Source organism: Zonotrichia albicollis, chromosome 13, assembly GCF_047830755.1.
Source record: "Zonotrichia albicollis isolate bZonAlb1 chromosome 13, bZonAlb1.hap1, whole genome shotgun sequence".
Classification (NCBI taxonomy): Eukaryota; Metazoa; Chordata; class Aves; order Passeriformes; family Passerellidae; genus Zonotrichia; species Zonotrichia albicollis.
The window spans coordinates 13,903,343-13,921,968 of NC_133831.1; the positions used below are offsets into that span (position 1 = coordinate 13,903,343).

General features: G+C 38.4%; 2 protein-coding genes across 8 annotated transcripts in view; one reads left to right on the top strand and one right to left on the bottom strand.

The window, feature by feature from the left end:
- Positions 1 to 1,397: 1,397 nt before the first annotated feature.
- FAAP24 (FA core complex associated protein 24) lies at positions 1,398 to 5,676 on the bottom strand. 2 transcript variants are annotated; one of them, XM_074551085.1, is made up of 5 exons: positions 5,313 to 5,676; positions 4,425 to 4,576; positions 3,687 to 3,826; positions 3,243 to 3,395; positions 1,398 to 1,886 (listed from the first exon to the last, which is right to left on the bottom strand). In XM_074551085.1, the coding sequence occupies exons 2-5, from the start codon at positions 4,534 to 4,536 to the stop codon at positions 1,644 to 1,646; spliced, it is 648 nt and encodes a 215-aa protein (XP_074407186.1). In that variant the 5' UTR covers positions 4,537 to 4,576; positions 5,313 to 5,676; the 3' UTR covers positions 1,398 to 1,643. The 2 variants fall into 2 exon arrangements, with proteins under 2 accessions (XP_074407186.1, XP_005492602.2); XM_005492545.3 differs by lacking the exon at positions 5,313 to 5,676 and adding an exon at positions 4,834 to 5,195.
- The window catches only part of CEP89 (centrosomal protein 89), a 34,710-nt gene continuing 21,293 nt past the window's right edge, over positions 5,210 to 18,626 (top strand). For 3 of the 6 annotated variants that reach the window (XM_074551078.1, XM_074551080.1, XM_074551079.1), the window contains exons 1-10: positions 5,210 to 5,443; positions 7,151 to 7,257; positions 8,812 to 8,967; positions 11,094 to 11,295; positions 13,045 to 13,150; positions 15,119 to 15,147; positions 16,305 to 16,359; positions 17,132 to 17,350; positions 17,736 to 17,878; positions 18,266 to 18,316. In XM_074551078.1, coding sequence (XP_074407179.1) covers positions 5,405 to 5,443; positions 7,151 to 7,257; positions 8,812 to 8,967; positions 11,094 to 11,295; positions 13,045 to 13,150; positions 15,119 to 15,147; positions 16,305 to 16,359; positions 17,132 to 17,350; positions 17,736 to 17,878; positions 18,266 to 18,316 — 1,107 coding nt within the window. In that variant the 5' untranslated portion in view covers positions 5,210 to 5,404. The remainder of the gene's footprint in view (positions 5,444 to 7,150; positions 7,258 to 8,811; positions 8,968 to 11,093; positions 11,296 to 13,044; positions 13,151 to 15,118; positions 15,148 to 16,304; positions 16,360 to 17,131; positions 17,351 to 17,735; positions 17,879 to 18,265; positions 18,317 to 18,626) is intronic. The other 3 variants (XM_074551082.1, XM_074551081.1, XM_074551083.1) reach the window with 3 other exon arrangements.

The following is an 18,626-nucleotide window of genomic DNA, read 5'->3' on the forward strand; positions in this document are numbered from 1 at the left end:
GGCTGAAAGAACATCTTTTAGATAAACAATTAATAAACATAAAAACCGAAAGAAGAACTGAAGCCTCTTCTCGTCCTTCGATACGCGGGCTGCCCCAAGGCCACCCCGGGCCTTTTCAGGCCCCTCAAACAGCCGAGATAAACCGGACACTAAAAAGAAAGGTTAGCAATGGATTAGTAGCACAGCCTGTTACCCCATGAATATTAATTGTTACTCCTTCAGCTGAACTGTATTTAATGCACTGAGCTTTTCCATAGGGAAAAGGTGTTTGTCTTGCAACACAACAGCCTTTAGGTGTGAAATCCACTCTTCATAGCAAAGTGACAAAATCATAGAGGAATAAAATCTGAGCAAAGCCATGTAGAAAGAAGCTTAAAGTACTCCCTAGTTGCCTGAAAAAAAAAAGTAGTATCTTTTCCTGTACTTTTGGAAATTCTAATGTTTATTATTTACTAAATTAAATAATTATGTCCTAAGTTAGAGACAAATTTTCATCCCAAGTACAGAATCAATACAAATATCAGGTCCACCTGCTGTCCATGCTAACCATGTGTGTAAGAGAGGACTTTCAGAGATGCCAAGGCTCCCACCACAGCAGGGAGTGGAAAATCCTCACCTGCCTTCCTGCTGCTGTCCAAAATCCTAAATGGTATCAGAGATGCTTTTCACACACCTTCTCAAGGCAAAAGACAATTTTACCCTTAGAAAATAGGGTAAGAATATAACCTAAAATAAAATGCAAGATGTCAGGAAAACCAATATGCTTTACAAATAGATTTTCAAAATATTAATATTGAAAGAGTAGTATGAATTACCAGTTTTGTTCAAAGCTTCCATATTTTCTTTGTAGTGTATATTATAGTATGATTGGTAGTATAATTAACATATTAGAAGTTACAATTTATCAAAATATTTTGCAATTTATTATTAGTATGCCAACCTATATTCAGAAAGACAACATAAATTAACCAATATTTTGGATATCAGACACATGGGAATAAATTTGTTAACACTCCATGAACTGGAGGGGTGACGAGAGAAATAAGTTAGTGTGAAGTCAAATGTGTTTTCCAGTAGGACTTTCCAAAGGAACTACAAATCATAAACCAAAAATGTTACAAATAGATTTACAAAACCTATTTGTAAAGAGAATTGCTTTTCCTGAGATCTTGCATTTTAAGTTATATTCTTATCCTATTTTCTAAGGGTTAAATTGCCTTTTCCCTTCAGCACGTGTGTGAAAAGCATCTCTCAAGCAATATATGCTGTCTTTTTAAACACAGATAACATATTTCCAGTTACTGAGAAGTTACTATGCACATATTCATATGGTGGTTTTTTCTGGAAGACCAAAGTAAGCAAGCAGATTGCTCTTCCATTTTTTAAAACTGATGCTGAAAAAGAGATTTCTTCTTTTTTATTTGTTCCAGATAGATACAAAATACACAGAGTTCTTTCCAAGGCAATTTCCACAGCTTAATCTACATGAACAGAGCAGATGTAAAAAAGAAGCATCAGAGGCCAGTTGCTGCTAGCTATGATTACAGAAATCAAAATGATATGTGATTATTACAGTGAAAATGTTGCAATTCAGAAGAAAAATCGCAAGGTTTTGTTTTGGAAAGTACCACTGCACGTGCACGTCAGGAATGTAGAAAAGTATAAATCTGTTGTGCTACTGTTGATCCAACTGCCTGCTCCAGCTCGTGGCTGTCCGCGTTGCAGAGGCGGTGGATGCTCCCGAAGTGCTGCAGCAGGAGCAGAGCTTTAGTTCTGCCCACGCCGGGGATGCGCTGCAGCGCCTGCAGCACCGCGGGCTCCGCCGGCCGGGCGCGCTGCCGGCCCACGAACGGGTTGGAGCCGCGATCCCGGCTCTGCTCCCGCATCTGCGAACAGAGAGAGCCGTCAGCGACACCCAGCGCTCCTGCACAGCCCCGGAACAGAGAGAGCCGTCAGCGACACCCAGCGCTCCTGCACAGCCCCGGAACAGAGAGAGCTGTCAGCGACACCCAGCGCTCCTGCACAGCCCCGCTAACAGAGAGAGCGGCACCCAGCGCTCCTGCACAGCCCTGGAACAGAGAGAGCTGTCAGCGACACCCAGCGCTCCTGCACAGCCCCGCGGCCAGAGAGAGCGGCACCCAGCGCTCCTGCACAGCCCTGGAACAGAGAGAGCTGTCAGCGACACCCAGCGCTCCTGCATAGCCCTGGAACAGAGAGAGCCGTCAGCGATACCCAGCGCTCCTGCTCCTCCTCGCTCGGCTTCATCTCTCAGCATTCAGTGCAGCCGCCAGGAAGGTGTAAATACAAACTCCCTCCTTACCTGTGCTCCCTTACGGGATGCGGTTCGACAAAACCTTACTAGGAAACCTGGCACAAACAACATTTTTTATGACAAATCCTTTCCTTAGGATCTTTTCTCCTGAGAAGCCTCAGAAATGAAATGTAAACAATGGTTATCTGCTGCTGTGGAATGCAACAGGTGCATCTGGGATTGGTCTCAGGTGGTTGTTTTTAATTAATGGCCAATCACAATCAGCTGTCTCAGACTGCATGGTCAGTCACAAGATTTTCCTTTCCTTTCCTTTCCTTTCCTTTCCTTTCCGCACCTTTCCTGCCTTCTGATGAAATCCTTTCTTCAATTCTTTTAGTATAGTTTTAATATATAATTTTCTTTTAATATAATGTATATCATAAAATAATAAATCAGCCTTCTGAATTATGAAGTCAAGATTCTCATCTCTTCCCTCATCCTGGGACCTCTGCAAACACCACCACAGAAACCAACAATTCCTTAATAGCAACAACAAAAGAAAACAATTGGTTTTGTCACCTTTTGGATGCAGCCAGAGAAAGGGTAACAAGAAACAATTTTAAAACAGTTTCCCTAGCCTTAGAGAAAGCCAAATCTCAAGTTGATTTTGACAGTGATAATTTCCCTAATGCCACCTAGTGGGCACCTCATACAAGATTACATTAAAAAATCCAAGATCATATTCTTCAGCCTCTTTTCTTTGTTCCCAAATGAGCCTTCTTTCCACTGAACTCTACTACTGCATTACTGTTGCAGAAGATTTATTCCTTACATTCAAATGATATTGTGCTCCTTTAAGATCCTGTGTATTCTCTCTGAAATTACCATTGAGGAGATCTACCTGCTTTGAAATACATCTCATATTTTAATATAACACAAACTTACCTGCTTTGCTATACATCTCATATTTTAATATAACTCAGAAACTTACTAGTTGAATAATAAGCTGAGAAGCTTCTCCTTGATTTGCCACAGGAAGCAACACCATGCCAAGTTCGAGTACCACAAGTTTTTGCACTCCTAGGTAGTACTGATCACTGATTGGGGTTTTCTCTACGATTACAATTCCCCTCAGACTGCTGGCCTGTATTGAAAGGAAAAAGGTATTAGGAGAAACCTTGTTAATGACAAGTTAATGCAATGTAACAGAGAGAAATTCTTTTAAGTATGAGCTGCCTAATAGCAAATCAGAGGAAGAATGTAAGTTGCAGCAACAGGACAGAGATTTAATACAGCTGCAGAATTTTTCTGTTCCCACATGAAAATTATCCCAAAAGGTCATCTCCAATGGAATTAAAAAAAATACAAGAAGAATGTTTTCAGAAGCATGGAATAAACAAGTATCAAGTGAAAACTCTTCTCTCTATATACTTACATTTCTAAACTTCACCAATCTTCGTTTGAATTCATCCCCTGCAACCAAATCTGCTTCAGAAATAAGTAAAATGCAAGTTCTGTTTGGAAGATGAAAGTCCACCAGTCCCAAGCCATCTTCAAAGATGAGTCTAACTTTCCCTTAGGGTGAGATTGTTGGAAGAAAAAACACAGTAGTTGAAAACATACTAACAATTATTTCACAGCACAGCCTTCCTAAAGTGTCAATAATTCTAGTGACTTGATAATGAACTTTATAAAAAGCTTTTTTTTTTCCTTTAAGTAAATCTATTACAAGCAGTCCAAACTATCTTTAGTAATGCAAATTAATAGCAGTTCCAATCCACAGATTTTAAAGCACTAAAGCTGCCCAGTAAACTGTGGAGTTGAACAAAAATATCACATGCTTTGCTGGAGGGAGCATCAGAATTTAGTTTGTTGTGCCAGCAGGACGGTAGCAGAGTACAGATGTAAATTCAAGGGAGATCAGGGGAGATGCAAATCTGCAAAGCCCCACACCAGCAGATTCTGCTGCTTCCCTGCAGTGCTCTGAAAACCGAGCTGATCACACAGATTTATGACAAACAAACGGGATCTTTCAGCCTGCTAACAGTCCATACCACAAATATGGGACCAGTCAGGCACAGAGTAAAGCATATTCCAGCTGTTCTCAATGTTACTGGGCAACCAAAGGGAATGTTTTGCCTGACTTGCTTTTTCTCTTCCACCTTGTGCTTACCTTGTAGCCTTTGGGCCAGCTCCGAGCCTCTCCACTTCTCGTTTCCAATGACATGCCCTAAAGGGACAACTATAGATCCTGCTGTCACAGGAGAGTTTGCTTTTGTTGTCATCAGCCCTCCTTTAAAATCCTCCTTCAGCAGCAGTTACACCCTAGAAAGAAACGTGGAAAAACATCAACACATTTTACAAACCTGTTGCAAGTTTATAAATTTTAAGCTTAGGATGCAATATTCTGGAAGAGACACTATCTCCTTCCACAAGCTTCCTTACAGCTAAGGTGAAAATCGGCCAGCAGCTCTGTTCACTTAATACATGCTGTTAACTTGCAAATTCCACTTTCAGCTTTACCGCTCAGCCTGAATTAAAACACACAGACGGTGAAAAATCCCACATTGCCTTTTCCATACCTTCATCCAACTTGCTGCGAGGAAATCTTCCTGAATTACAAAGCCGACTCCAGAGGCACCTCCATCCCTCCGCTGGTGGAAGTCTCCAGACCAATTATTAAAAGGCGGGAGGGATTATGTCCAGGTTTGCCAGTTTTAGCGGTGTTGACTTTAACGAGCCTTGGAGGCTGAGGCATGAACTAAAGGACAAGCACCGCAGGCAAGCCGGTACCACACCGACACACATCCCACGGCGGAGACCGCAGGGGCGCTGCCCGGCCCGGAGGAGCCGCCCGGCCCGGAGGAGCCGCCCACGGCAGCCAAGGGCCCGCCGGGCAGCGGTACCGGGAAGCGGCAGCGGGAGCTCCACAGGCCGCGGGCGGAGGAGGAGCGGAGGAGAGGAGGGCGGGCCGCAGCCGGAGCTGTTGCTACGGCCGAGCGAGGCTGAGTAAGGCCTGCGCTGACTGGAGGAGCTCGGGCCCGCAGCAAATCCGCCGTGCCTTTGTTTCCAGGCGGGTCGCGAAGGCGAAGCGTCCGACGCGGCGAGGAGGCGGCCGTGAGGCGGTGGTTGGAGCCGTCCCGTCCCGTCCCGATGGCGTTCCTGTTCAGGAGAGGCCGCAGGGGCCCCTTCGTGAGTATCGCTGTGCCGGCATGGGGCTCCTTTACCGTGAGCGGGGACAGCAGGGCGCGGGGGTCTGTGCGCGGCTGGGGCCAGGGGTGATGCCCATGATCGCTGAGCACTTAAAAGTGAAAACTGGGGAGAAAAATCAAGCCAAGCCAAGATAAAATGGTGTCTGGGGGCTGGTGCGTTCCTTTCCCTCAATCCCGGCCTGCTTGGCTTTTCAGGAACGCCGAGCTTCCCTTCCCTTTTCCCTTCCCTTCCCCGTGGCCGGGCTGGCAGCGCAGCTCGCTCGCTCCCAGCTCTTGCCGAGCCCATCCTCAAAGCACCGTTCACTGTAAAGTGAGCTGATAAAAGTTCTGGCCCAAGGCAGCCAAAGGCTGTGCGGTTATCAGCAGTTGTGCCGGTGTACTCTTCCAACGTATTGAACTAAATGAATTTTTGTTTATTACTGCAGTGAAAGTATTGATCTTCTGTTGTTGTCATACTTTTACCATGGGATGACTTTTGCTTCGGCTGTGTTCCCTGGTAGCCTTAGCAGGGTCAGTCAGTCGTGTCTGCAGTCAACAGCCTGCAATAGACGAAATGGTGCATGCCAGACACACATGCAGAATTAGGGAGCAGTGAGTTTGCATGGCTGAGTAAAAAGGCAGTCTTTTAACGCACTATTTATTTTATGTGACTTCATAAAAAACCAGAAATATTTCCCAGTTTTCATCTTCATTCTCCTGTTGGAGAAGTGAATTACGGAATAATTGGGGTAGAAAAGATCTGTAGCAGAAATAGCAAGAACTTAGTCTGTTTCACTGCATAGAAAAGTAATATCTGCCCGAAGGTGATGGATTATTATGGCATAGTATTTTCTGATGCCTAGAGAGAGGACAAGAGGTAATGAGCACAGACAATTCAACTTAAACATAATAATAAAATACTGTGAGATGGCTCAGCATTGTGCAGGCTGGAGATACACAAGACATGACAGGACACCAAGGAACCCTCTCGTGGGTGACCAAGCTTCCAGCAGGAGCTGGACAATCTCCAGAGCTCCCTTCAACCTCAACCAGCATCCAGTTTCCTTCACAGTACTTTTGCAGGAGCTCTGGTCCCATTTTTTCTGAGCTGGTATTTAATGTTATACCATTTTAAAAAAAATATTGTGTTTGCTGATGGAAAAAATGTATTGGTTTTTTGGTTTTTTTTTATAATTAAGGTTGAACTTTTGACTGCAAGGCTTAGTGGTAGTGAGGTTTTTTTTTCTGTCTCATACTGCTATGACTGAGGATTGACAAACTAGAAGAAAGGGACTAATATTGTTCGTTTGAAGCAGCATTCTGATATTTTGAAAAAGATGTTTTCTAGTCCAGTTTTTCTGGTGTATCTATAGGAAAAAGATGAGTAAGTTGAAATTCTGGTTTTGCAAATTGTGATATAGTGGATAGAAAGTGTACATTAATGGGTCTCATGTAAATTACATTTCTAACTTTCAAGAGCAGCTGTTGATAAATGTGAAATGAACTTTTCAGCTTTACATGGTGTTCTGACTTTAAGGGGAATGAAATGCCATTTCAAGTCTTCTGTTTACATTAATTGCATGTCATTGTTCTTCCTGTTTACATTATTTTGCATTGTTAGTTTCTGTGCACATTCAGTTTTGTGTGTTTTTTTTCTCATTGTAATCCTTACAATCATTGTCAACTAATTTTATTTTAAATCATTTAGAAACACATAGCTCATGGCCTGGTCCCTGCTGCTACCATAGCTCCTAAACCTGCAGTTCCCCGCACCCCTCCCCCTCGTAGTCCAAACCCTTCTCCAGAAAGGCCCAGGTATGTCTTGCTTTTTGGGGTTTTTAATATTATTTTTTCTTTTTTTTTGATATTTTTTGTTGTTTCATCAGGTATTGTAGCATACTAGAAAAATCTGATTAGAAGAATTGCGTGTCTTTACAATATTTACAGAACTTTTCATCAAAATAATGTTTTTAAGGAGGGAAATTTCTCACTCTGAACTTTTTTTCCCCACTCCTAAGCATGGTAAATATTCAGGACAGTAACTGTTGTGAACATGTGACTTGTCTGAGTCAATTAAAGACAAATGGACTATTTAAAGTTAATGGAATTTTAAATTTGGCTGCTACAGTAGAGTGTAGAACTGCAGCAGCACGAGTGCTGTGAGTCAGGAAATGTCAGCTCATTAGAAAAACATAAATTAAGCCTTGCTTCCATACCAGGGACTTCAAAAACTGGTATGTAACACCACGCTGGATTGGAAACATGCAAATTATTTTTCTTTTAAGTTGTAGTTTCTTAGTTTTTATTCTGTTTTTTCTGCATTCTGGTTGTTTTCTGTGGCCTTCTTAGTGTCCGTAACATTCCTACTTAATTCTAATTAATTTCTTCTTCCTTTTTGGCCTCAAGTTCTTGTCATTCATTTTACAGTTCTCAGCTTTTCACTGCTTTAATCTTAGTTACTGCTTATTTTTCCTTTTCATCATACCCTTCTCTGTACTCCACAGCATCACACAAGTAGGCACTTCTGTTTGCTTGTCCTGGTTTGCAGTGTGCCAACACTTATTAACAACTTCAGAGTCATCAGTAAAAGGTTTAGAGTAGGGAATAATGGAGACAAAATAGCAGGACATGGAAGACCTTTTCAACACAGCACAAGGTAGTGTTGTTATGGCTGAAGTGAGTGCTAAATACTGTAAATTATTGATGTAAATTTTGGGAAACTTGGTATATTCCATGATTTTCATGCATGTGATTTGGGAAAACCAATAGATATTGTACCTTGCTCTTGGATAGCTGCATTGTTTTGTGCTTTGCTTTGGGAGGTTGTGATGGTGCTCACAGGGGTTCTTGGATGAGGATCTGACTCCATGTTTCAGAAGGCTGATTTATTATTTCATTGTATATATTACATTAAAACTATACTAAAAGAATAGAAGAAAAGGTTTCATCAGAAGACTGGCTAAGAATAGAATAGCAAAGAATGATAACAAAGGTTTGTGGTTTGGCTCTTTGTCTGAGCCAGCTGACTGTGGTTGGCCATTAATTACAAACATCTAACATGGGATAATCACAGATGCACCTGTTGCATTCTACAGCAGCAGATAACCATTGTTTACATTTTGTTCCTGAGGTCTCTCAGCTTCTCAGGAGGAAAAATCCTAAGGAAAGCATTTTTTATAAAAGATGTCTGTGACAGGAGGTTATAGTTTATAACCAATCCCACAGCAGTCACTGATATTTATGCTTGTTAACTGTGAACGTTTTGCTTTGATTAAATAATGAAGACATTTTGCAAAGGAAAAGTTATAAAATGTGGAGCACAGGGAAAGCACCAGTATTGCTTCATTGCTTTATTGTGTTTCCTTGCAGGTCTGCTCTAGCAGCAGCAATCCTTGCAACAACACTAACAGGGCGCACTGTTGCTATTCCTCAGCCTCGGCAGAGATCCCTCTCTGAAGGTGATTCCACCTTCTTGGAGCAAGAATGTTTGGAGCCATATGCAACAGTCACAGAGCTTGGAATAGGGTAGTGTATGCTTTCTGGTTTGATACCTGAAATTGTGGTGATAAATGATACCTTGGAATCTCTCAGTGGTCAGTTTTACCAGAGTGATGGCAAACTGGTAAAATTTGTTACAGCTGTTGTTACAGCTACTTACTTTTTTCTTACCATACCATAAATTCAGTCTGAAGTCTCTAACAATATTGAAAATGGAGGGAGAGACCCAACTTCCTTGTTCAGCATCTGACTCCGTTTATTCACTCAATCAGTCACTTTTTATAACCGTGTTAATTAAGTTCATGCATATTGCAAACCCGAGCTCACAATAGGTCAGAGATAACACACCAACCCCTCCTTATGTTTCCAATACCAAGATTTGGGTTCTCAAAACTTAATTTTGCTTTCCCAAAACAGCCAAAGAGAGAATATCTACTTGTTATGAGAAAGCTGCCTGAGAACCCTGGTATGCAAGGTTCTCAAGGCCTTCATGTTTGTCACTTTTACTTGTAATTAAAAACAACCTGAGAACTTCTGCTGTTTACAGAAACAGGCTGTGAGAATTTGCTCCTCACAGCTGCCTTCTAAGCCATTTCTGAAAAAATCTCCAACATAACAATCCTTATTCTGTTTCTTGTAAAGTGGTGTCACACATACAATTCTCAAAGAGGCAGATTTTGATTGTACAACAGTCATAACTAAAGTCACATACTGTTTCTGTCAAATGATGATCAATTTTACAGAATGAACTCCTCGGTGATGAACTGAAGAATCACTTGATTTACATGCAAGATATGTCCTTTGTACTAAAATGATTATTTCAAACTGTCTTTTTGGTAGAATTAAGAGCTGTCTCTAATCTGGCATTTTAAGATAGAGAGGAAAAGGTAGTACCAGTGTTAATTATCTGTTTTAGAGTATACACATAGACACTGTCTTGGAGATGGTTTATTATCCTGTACCATTTGGGGTTTTTGATCTGTTTGGGTTAGTTTGTGCTCAGGGGCTGCTGTCCCTGCTTCAGCCCCCACCCTGCCTGGCTCTGGGGCTGTTGAGAAGAATGGAGCTGAGCTGGGGTGTCCGGAGGGAGTTTGGGGCAGGGTGAGGGGCATGGGCTTGTTCCACTGGACACACTGACCAGGATCCTGCTGTTTCTGTGGGGTTTGCCTAATTCTTTTTGTGGTTTTATTTTCTTGCTGGTTTTTTTGGGTTTTTGGGGTTTTTTTGGGGGTTTTTCTGTTTTTTTTTTTTTTTCTGGGTTTTTTTGGATTTGTTTTGGTTTTTGGTTGGTTGGGGTTTTTTGGGTTTTTGTTTTTTTGGGGTTTTGTTTTTTGGGGTTTCTTTGCTTTGGGGTTTCTTTGCTTTGGGGTTTCTTTGCTTTGGGGTTTCTTTGCTTTGGGGTTTCTTTGCTTTGGGGTTTCTTTGCTTTGGGGTTTCTTTGCTTTGGGGTTTTGTTTTTTGGGGTTTGTTTTTGCTTTGGGGTTTGTTTTTGCTTTGGGTTTTTTTTTTTTTGCTTTGGGGTTTTTTTTTTTTTGCTTTGGGGTTTTTTTTTTTTTGCTTTGGGTTTTTTTTTTGCTTTGGGGTTTGTTTTTGCATTGGGTTTGTTTTTTGGTTGGTTTCTTTTTGTTTGTTTCATATTGTTTTGGTTTTTTTGTTTGTTTGGTTGGTTTTTTTTGGTTTTTTTTTATTATTGTTATTTTTGCTTTGGCACTGAGCTTGCCAGCTTGGCCCTTTTTGCTGTTGTGCTCTGGGGAAGCCCAGGGCCAGTGTGTGCCCAGCAGGAGCTCTGCCCAGCCCAAGCCCAGGCCCCAGCCAGTGCCAGTGAGCAGTCCCTGGGAGTTTCTCTGCCGTGTTTGGGAGCCAGGGCTGCTGCTCTGGGGTTTTCCCTGCACTGGAGCTGTTTTGCCCCTCCTTCCAGGAGCTAAAAAGTTCAGCTACAGCTGAGGAGTTTCTGCTGCCTCTTGCTTGCTGTCCTGTTTCTGCCTTCGTTCCTTGTTCAGCCAACAAGGAATGAAGGCAAGCCTAGATTTCTCTGTGTCTCTTTGGACTCGTGTACGTTGTAAGACTGCTGGTTCTTCTTTACTGGTGTTGGGTTGTTTTGAAGAGTAGGCAGTGCTGAAACAGGCATTAAATTATTAAATTGCTTTTTGCAGATCTAACTGGAACCTCGATGGTTGTGACAGATCTCCTCTACAGTCCCTGGAAATATCAGGCAATGATGGTGAAGATGAGGACATGGACACATATCTTTCAGATGCTGATAAAGAGGCAGAGTCCAGCTGCCAGAGTAATGAGAAAAGGGAAGGAAGCTCTAGCACCAATGCTATTTATTCTGTTCCCTGCAAAACTAAAAAGGTAAAATTTTTAAATGCATTAGTTCCTTTACCATGTTTTAATATATTAATGCATGCTCATATCTCAGATGCTTTTTATTCTCTTCTTACTCTTCACATGTATTCAATATTTATTTCACATGCTAATTTTTGTGATTCATTTACTCTTACATGAATTTTCTAGATTTGTTGATTGTCACAGAGTTTCTCTGGTTATTAGGAGCACACTGGTATTGCATATAATTATCATGCATAATTATATATAATAATAATAATGCATAGTCTTGTAAAATGTCCAATAATTTATATTGAGCATGGTACTTACACAGTAGATAATTTGTTAAAAGCAGTAGTAATTTTACTATTAGATGGTGAAAGCTTAGTTAAGGGTTCAGTATTGTGCTAATGAGCACAGGCCTATGTAGAAATGGGAAGATTCAGAATCAAAAATAAATAACCTTTTCCTGAAGACCAGGGAATTTATGTATGATATAATTTTGGATTGTCTTAAACAGTAATGAATTTAATACTCCAAAGGCACATTTAAAATTAAATCAAAAATGAGACAAAAATTTAAGAAACAGGAAGAAGTATCTGAGTAGGAAAAAGGCAAATAAAGATCTCTTAAAAAATGCCTCTTCAAAAAAACCCAGCACCAGTAAAGTATGACCATCAGCTTTAGAATATACACCACAAATCCCAAAACGTGGAAGAATCCATAAAACACCCCAAGGTGCAGAAACAGTAGCTGGTAAGAGGAGGGAAGGGTGTCACTGTCACATTTTCTGAAAAGTCCCCTTGCCCAGGATTTCTTCTCCTGGGAAGCTGAGAAGCCTCAGAGAAAAATGAAAACAATAATTATCTGATTGCTTCTCCTGTGTTTTGCTGCTTTAGAATGTAGTTTAGATATTACTATTATTATTACTATTATTATTACTGTTATTATAACTATTATTGTCATCATCATCATCAAACTGGTCATTGTTTGATTGTTTTAATGTGAATTGTTTTGACTTAATGACCAATCACAGTCAGCTGTGTCAGAGCTCTGGTGAGAGTCAGGAGTTTTTCATTGGTATCTTATTAAGCCTTCTGTCTGTATCCTTTCTCTAGTCTTTAGTATAACTTTATTACAGTATTCTCTAATATAGTATCATAAAATAATAAATTAGCCTTCTAAAAATTCATCATTTCCTCCCTATGACAAGAAACACAGAAAATACCACAGAAGGGGAAGGGAAAAAAAAAAGGGGGGCGGGGAGAGTGAGTAGAATATGAGAATATGTGGAATACTGCTGTGTGATCAGTGGGCAAACCAGCAAAGATAATGTTAATTGTGGTTCATTCGTGGTTCATTCATCCTTCACAGAGTGATACAGTAGATAATTGGTTGATAATTGAGATTACTTATGCCACAGCAGGCAAGGAAACAGAATAATTTCATGGACTCTTGTAACCAAAGAAGGTGACAGAGAGTGCTTGAACTTATCACTTCATACTTGCTAACCTCCTGTTGATCCTTGTAAGGTTTAGATTTTATTTACATAGGGCCCTAAACAACAGCAACACAAAAAAAAAACCCACAAAAAACCGCCAAGAAAACAAGAGAAGAAACAAATTTTATAAATTACTATTTTAAAATATTAGTGAACAATTCTGAATGTGACTGGGAGTTAAAATTATACTAAATGTGTCATACAGGTATCAAGGTTCATGGGCTGTTTTAACAGTGACCTCATGATTTAGAGAGGTTTGTCTTATTTTTACATAGGAAGAGTTTCCACCATCTCCTATTCCTAATGCTGACAAGAAAGAGGTTTCTTCCCATGAAGCTGAATGTCAGGTGCTAGTGGATAAGTCAAGTGTACAAATAGAAGGTAAGTAAACTTACTTTAAGTCAAAATGCTATGCTTTTAATAACATTGGGAAAAAATTAATACAATAAATATGATACTATATTGTAATATTATATTCCTTTTCTATAATGGCAGTTAAAAATGCTACTAAGTACTTAGCAGTTTCTAATAGTTATAGAAAATTAAAAACCTGCATAAAGAGGAAAGATTGGTCTATACTCACTGAACTGTCAGCCACTGTTAAATGAAGAAATGGGGAGAAAGGTTTTGTGAACTCTTGTCTTGTAAAGTGCAGTCATTCTCTACTATGCTTTTGTTGAAACAGTCAGGTTTGTAATCTGGAACTTTTTGGAGTGCTAATGTGTTCAAAAATAAAATGGAAAAAAGTAACAGCTGTAGAAACTAGCAGTGTTCAAAAGAAAAAAAAAACAAGCCAAAAGCTAGAGATAGAGAGATAGAGGAAAAGCTTTTAAATCTGTTATTTTACTTGTCTAAAAAACAGCAGTAAAAACTTCCTGAGGTTTTAATAATCAAATGGCATGACAGTAGTGTTGCTTATACCTTCTACAAAAGTCATATCATTATTGATGTCAGGATGTTTCTTCAGAATAGAGAAATAAACATGATAATTAGTCTCAGAATATCAACCTAAGCACTGAATTGTTAAGATTCACAAATATTTTTTTTTCACTAAGTAATTTCATTAGATTAGGGACCTTTGGATTGTTACTGGATCTGTCCTTAGGCAATTTTCTTATAACAATAGAATATTGTGGAAAAAAATTATAACAATAGAGCAACACCAATAGATGGGTGTAGCAGTTTTCTTGCATAATTATCTTGTCTGTTATTTTCAAATCAAGAGTAGGGAAAGAAGAATTAATTTTGGAGCTGAAAAATGCAGTTTTACAGAGGATGGTTGTAGCAATAATGAATGAAAAACACAGACTCCTGGTAGCAGCTGCAAGGGAAGATTATTTATTGCAAAAAACCTTTTAATGCTGTTTCAGGGGGTAAACTCTTACCTGTTTCCATTGCCATGAAACAGAATAAACATGCAGTGGTGTCTGCCTTTACCCCATCCCCTTTTTGGTCTCACAGAGTCCCCATGTGCCCTGAGCAGTCAGAACCCCAAACACAAGCTGAGCACACACTGCTTGTATGGCTTGTTTTCTGTTTACACAACTTGGTTTTTAGGTTTTGTAACTTGGTTTTTGCTGCCCCCTTAGCTGAGGCTTTCCCAGAGTGCTTTCCCATGAGCTGAGGTGACAGAAAGGAACAGAAGTGAACAGAGGCCTCTCAGGTCCTTATTTTATAAAATTTTTCTTATCTCCCACAGATGGTAGCACTCTGTAGCTAGTGGATAGGAAAGAGGAAGCAAAACTGAGTCAAATTGCAAAAATTTGTCTTTGAATTTTATTCATGTTGGATCCAACATGAATAAAATTCAAAGACACAATTTCATTTTTTCAGTAGAGTCTATTTATTTCTCTATTTCATAGAGAACACTATTCAGAAAGAATGGTTGCTTTGATAAAACCATTTGGGAAGAGAAGGCATTAAACTGAAAATGTAGGATATATAAACTCTTTCTAATCCCTTTTGTACATAATAACTGCTGCAGGCCTTGAAAGCTGTCAGAATTACATTGTTTTGTTCAGAGATGCAGTAGGATTCGAGTCCAGTAAAATCAGTGACAATATTTCATTTGTTCTTCAGTTAAATTCTAAATTTATCACAGAAGCCAACAATCCAGCTTACTTGCACCTATCCACTGTGAGGTAAAGTGAGGTCTCGCATCAATGTCCTGCTACACCATGAAAGAGTTAATGGAAAATTAATGATCTAATCTGTGCTTTGGGAAGGACTTTCTTACATTTATTTGCATTTATTATATGTGTGCATACATATCCTTATGAACCCTTAGAGCTTATGGACTTAAAATAATTTTTGTTCTCATTGACTGAAAGATCTGTTTTTCTTTAACAGAAGACCAAAATCTGGGCTTGAATTTAAAGGTAAGACTTTTATAAAAGTTGATTTATGATGCATTTTAGAAAATAGGCTGTCATAAAAAGCTGCTAGGTTTGCAGTCACTTAAAAGAAAGCTAATTTATTAGCACTGTGCAGTCTTTTTCTTTTGGAATATGAGAATGGCTAATCATTCATTTTGAAAAAAATGCTACTATATAGGTAAATAAGCCATAGAAAAGTTGTTGCTTTTTTTTTTTTTATAGTATATTGTCTGATATTCCTCATGTGAAAGAAACTTAGAATGAGAGCATGCTCTAGCAAGGGATAGCTCATACTGTTAATTTTCAAACTCTGAGCCTGACTTTATTGCATTTTTGTATAGTTTTCTATTTGAGCTGATCTGACTGCTTTCATAAGCTTGAAAAGGAATACCCAAAAATTTAGTTTCTTAGATCAACTTGCCAGAAGATTGTTTATGAAAATGGTCAGTTCTTCCATTGTTATCAGAACTTTTTTCTACAAGTTCTTAATCACATAACTATTTATTTGGAATTGTTCATGAGTTTTGTCTCATTTAATCATTGGTGTCACTCAGTATCATCAGTGTGTTAAATTACATGACAGCATATCCTTACAAAACTTACTGCTGTTTCATAAAAACATGGAGAAATCTCTACATCACCTTCACCTCAAGTAAATATATTAGCATAAATGACACTGTAATTCTTTCCCTTCTGAAAATATACAAATATTTTCAATTTTTTTTTCCAGCAAAGCAAGAACAAAGTTCTTCAACTCTGAAAAACACTTGACATTTTAATTTATTTGCTGATAACCAGTTAATTGACTGCTCTAAAGTCTTACTCTGTACAAGCTAACAAGTGGCAGGAATACCCTTCCTGTTTCATCAAGAAGTTTTGTGTTTGTGACTTTTATGTCAGCTGTAAAATAATTGCTTTGAGAACTGTACATTTCTGACTACTAAAGATAATAGTGAGTTTCAGGTGTCCACAAGTGACTGATGGCAGTGATAATTGATAAAATGATGTCTAGATGAGTAGATGATAAGTTGAGTATTATCAGCAGTGAATGCAACATTCAATTTAGTTTATATAAAATAAACTCCTTCAAAAATGTTATTTAAGTTCTTCAGCAGTGATGCTGTTAAAGCAGATTATCTCATTTTTTATTTCTCTGCTAGGAGGAAAAATCAGTAGCTGAAAATCTGGTACATGACAAACCTCCACCATCCCCAGGTACTTTGGATTTTTCAATGACTTTGTCAGACATTTTCACTTTATTAATATGCATGTGTGTATGAAAATCCATTTTACTGATGCAACAACATATCCAAAGTTTTGCAGATAATCTAAAAGTTTACTTTTGTAGGAATTGGTCAGTTACTTCTCTTCAATGACACTGAAGCTGTTCAGTGGGAAGGCATGTAAATATAGGTGGTTAAAATTTGCAGGGATCAAGAATACTGACTAGTCCATGCAGGGCACAAAACTCATTAAAAGGATGAATATTTTTAGTGTCTGAGGGAAAAGATGGGAAATTGCAGCCACTCCACAGCTCTCTTTCCAAATCCACGGTTTTTTGTTTTCCCTAGTCTTATCTTGAGCCATGAGCTGATTTAAATCTTATAAAATGTTACTCATCTATAATGTTGATATTGGAAAAAATAGATTTTAATTTGCTGAAACTCCTATTCCAGTCTGGTTAGATCTTAAAAAGTATCACTCATATATAATGTAAATATTAGAAAAAATGATTTTGATTTGCTGAAACTCCTGTTCCAGTCTGGATACTGATTTAGATCTAATAAAGTATCATTCATATACAATGTTAATATTAGAAAAAAAATTGTTTGTAATTGGCTGAAACTCCTATTCCAGTCTGGATACTGATCTAGATCTTAAAGTATCACTCATTATAATGTTATTATTAGAAAGAATGGATTGTTATTGCTGAAACTCCTGTTCCAGTCTGGCTGCTATTTAAATACCTTGTTCTGTGGCATTACAGACGTGTCTGCTCGGGCAAGGCAAGTATGGGAAAATATAAGCAAAGAAAAGTTCAGAGAACTAAAACAAGAAAATTGGACTCTGAAAAAGGCATACCAATCTGTGGTCCAGCAATTTGAGGGAACAAAACAGCTCATAAAAGAACAGGAATTAAAGCTAAAGATGCTAGAAGAAGAAAACAAAAGACTTAAAGAAGCTGCAGAGAACTCACATAGAGAAGGTGGGAGAAACATACAAGCTCTTCTGTATTTATCTTGTTTCAATTTTTCTAATTTCTTACAACCTTTTCCCCTAGCAGCAGGTTTCAAGTCATTGAATTAGGCAAGTATGCTTGCAGAAGTGGTTTCCAAACATATTTTTAAAAATTTTGTTAAGGAATAAGTACATGATAATTTAAAAAAAAAAAAAAATCACTTGTTGTTTGAAATAGAATGGGTTTTTTGCTGGTAGTTTTCATGGGATTTTTCAATTTTTCTTTCTCTTTGAGAGAAGTTATTGGTTATTATTCTAGCTTATTTTTTTTGTTTTTCATTATAATTAACAAGTTATTGTGAACATTCCTTGAATTTTAATGGAACTTTCTTGTTGGATTTTTGTTTTAATAGGAGAGGCAACAGAATTACTTTCTCTCAGACAACAAGCACAAGAGCTGGTAGATGAAAATGATGCTTTGAAAACAGTGGTCCATCGTTTAAATGTGGAATTAAGTCGTTATCAGACTAAATTCAGGTCATTGTCCCAAGAAGAGGTGAGAATCTTCATTATCAATTATCATTATTAATCAATTATTTTTCATTATCATTATCAATCTTCATTATCTTCATTATAATTACTACTGAAATGTTCCATTGTCTGTTGAATCTTTTGAGTTTTTATTACTGTTTTCTTCAGATTTGCCATAAAGTCTACAAATTGCACAGGCTTTCTCTGAAATTTTAAATAAGCCTTTATCATTAAGAATTCATATTATTTAGTATCAGTAACATAGTGGATTTTCAGTTTTATTGGGTGTGTGTTACTTATGCAACATATGTAATAAGCTTGTTTGGGATGATAATTGAGACTGCAGTGGACAGTTTCTGGTGCTTCAAAAAGCAGGAAGTAATGTCAATATATTTTTAATTATCCATTCTAGAATGCAAAGCTGAAAAGCTTACCCATGGAAGGACCACAACCACCATGGCTGGTAAGTCAAATAATATTTTCATTTGATTGTTCATTCCCTCTAAGTAAAGAAGTAGAATTTCTTTACTGGAATCAAAGCATTCAGATATTACTCTGCTGAACTATCACATACTAAGAGAATATTATAAACATTTCTTTTGTGGCAGAAAAATATGTATGGCAGAACTTTGTAATGAATGTGTGCATGTTCCAGCTGAATGTACAGTAAATTACAAACTGCACATTGTCACCAGCTTTGAACTATTGAAAAGTATTGTCATGCTGAGAATTATAAATGCCATCATCACTTGGAATTGTCTAGCATTTAGTTT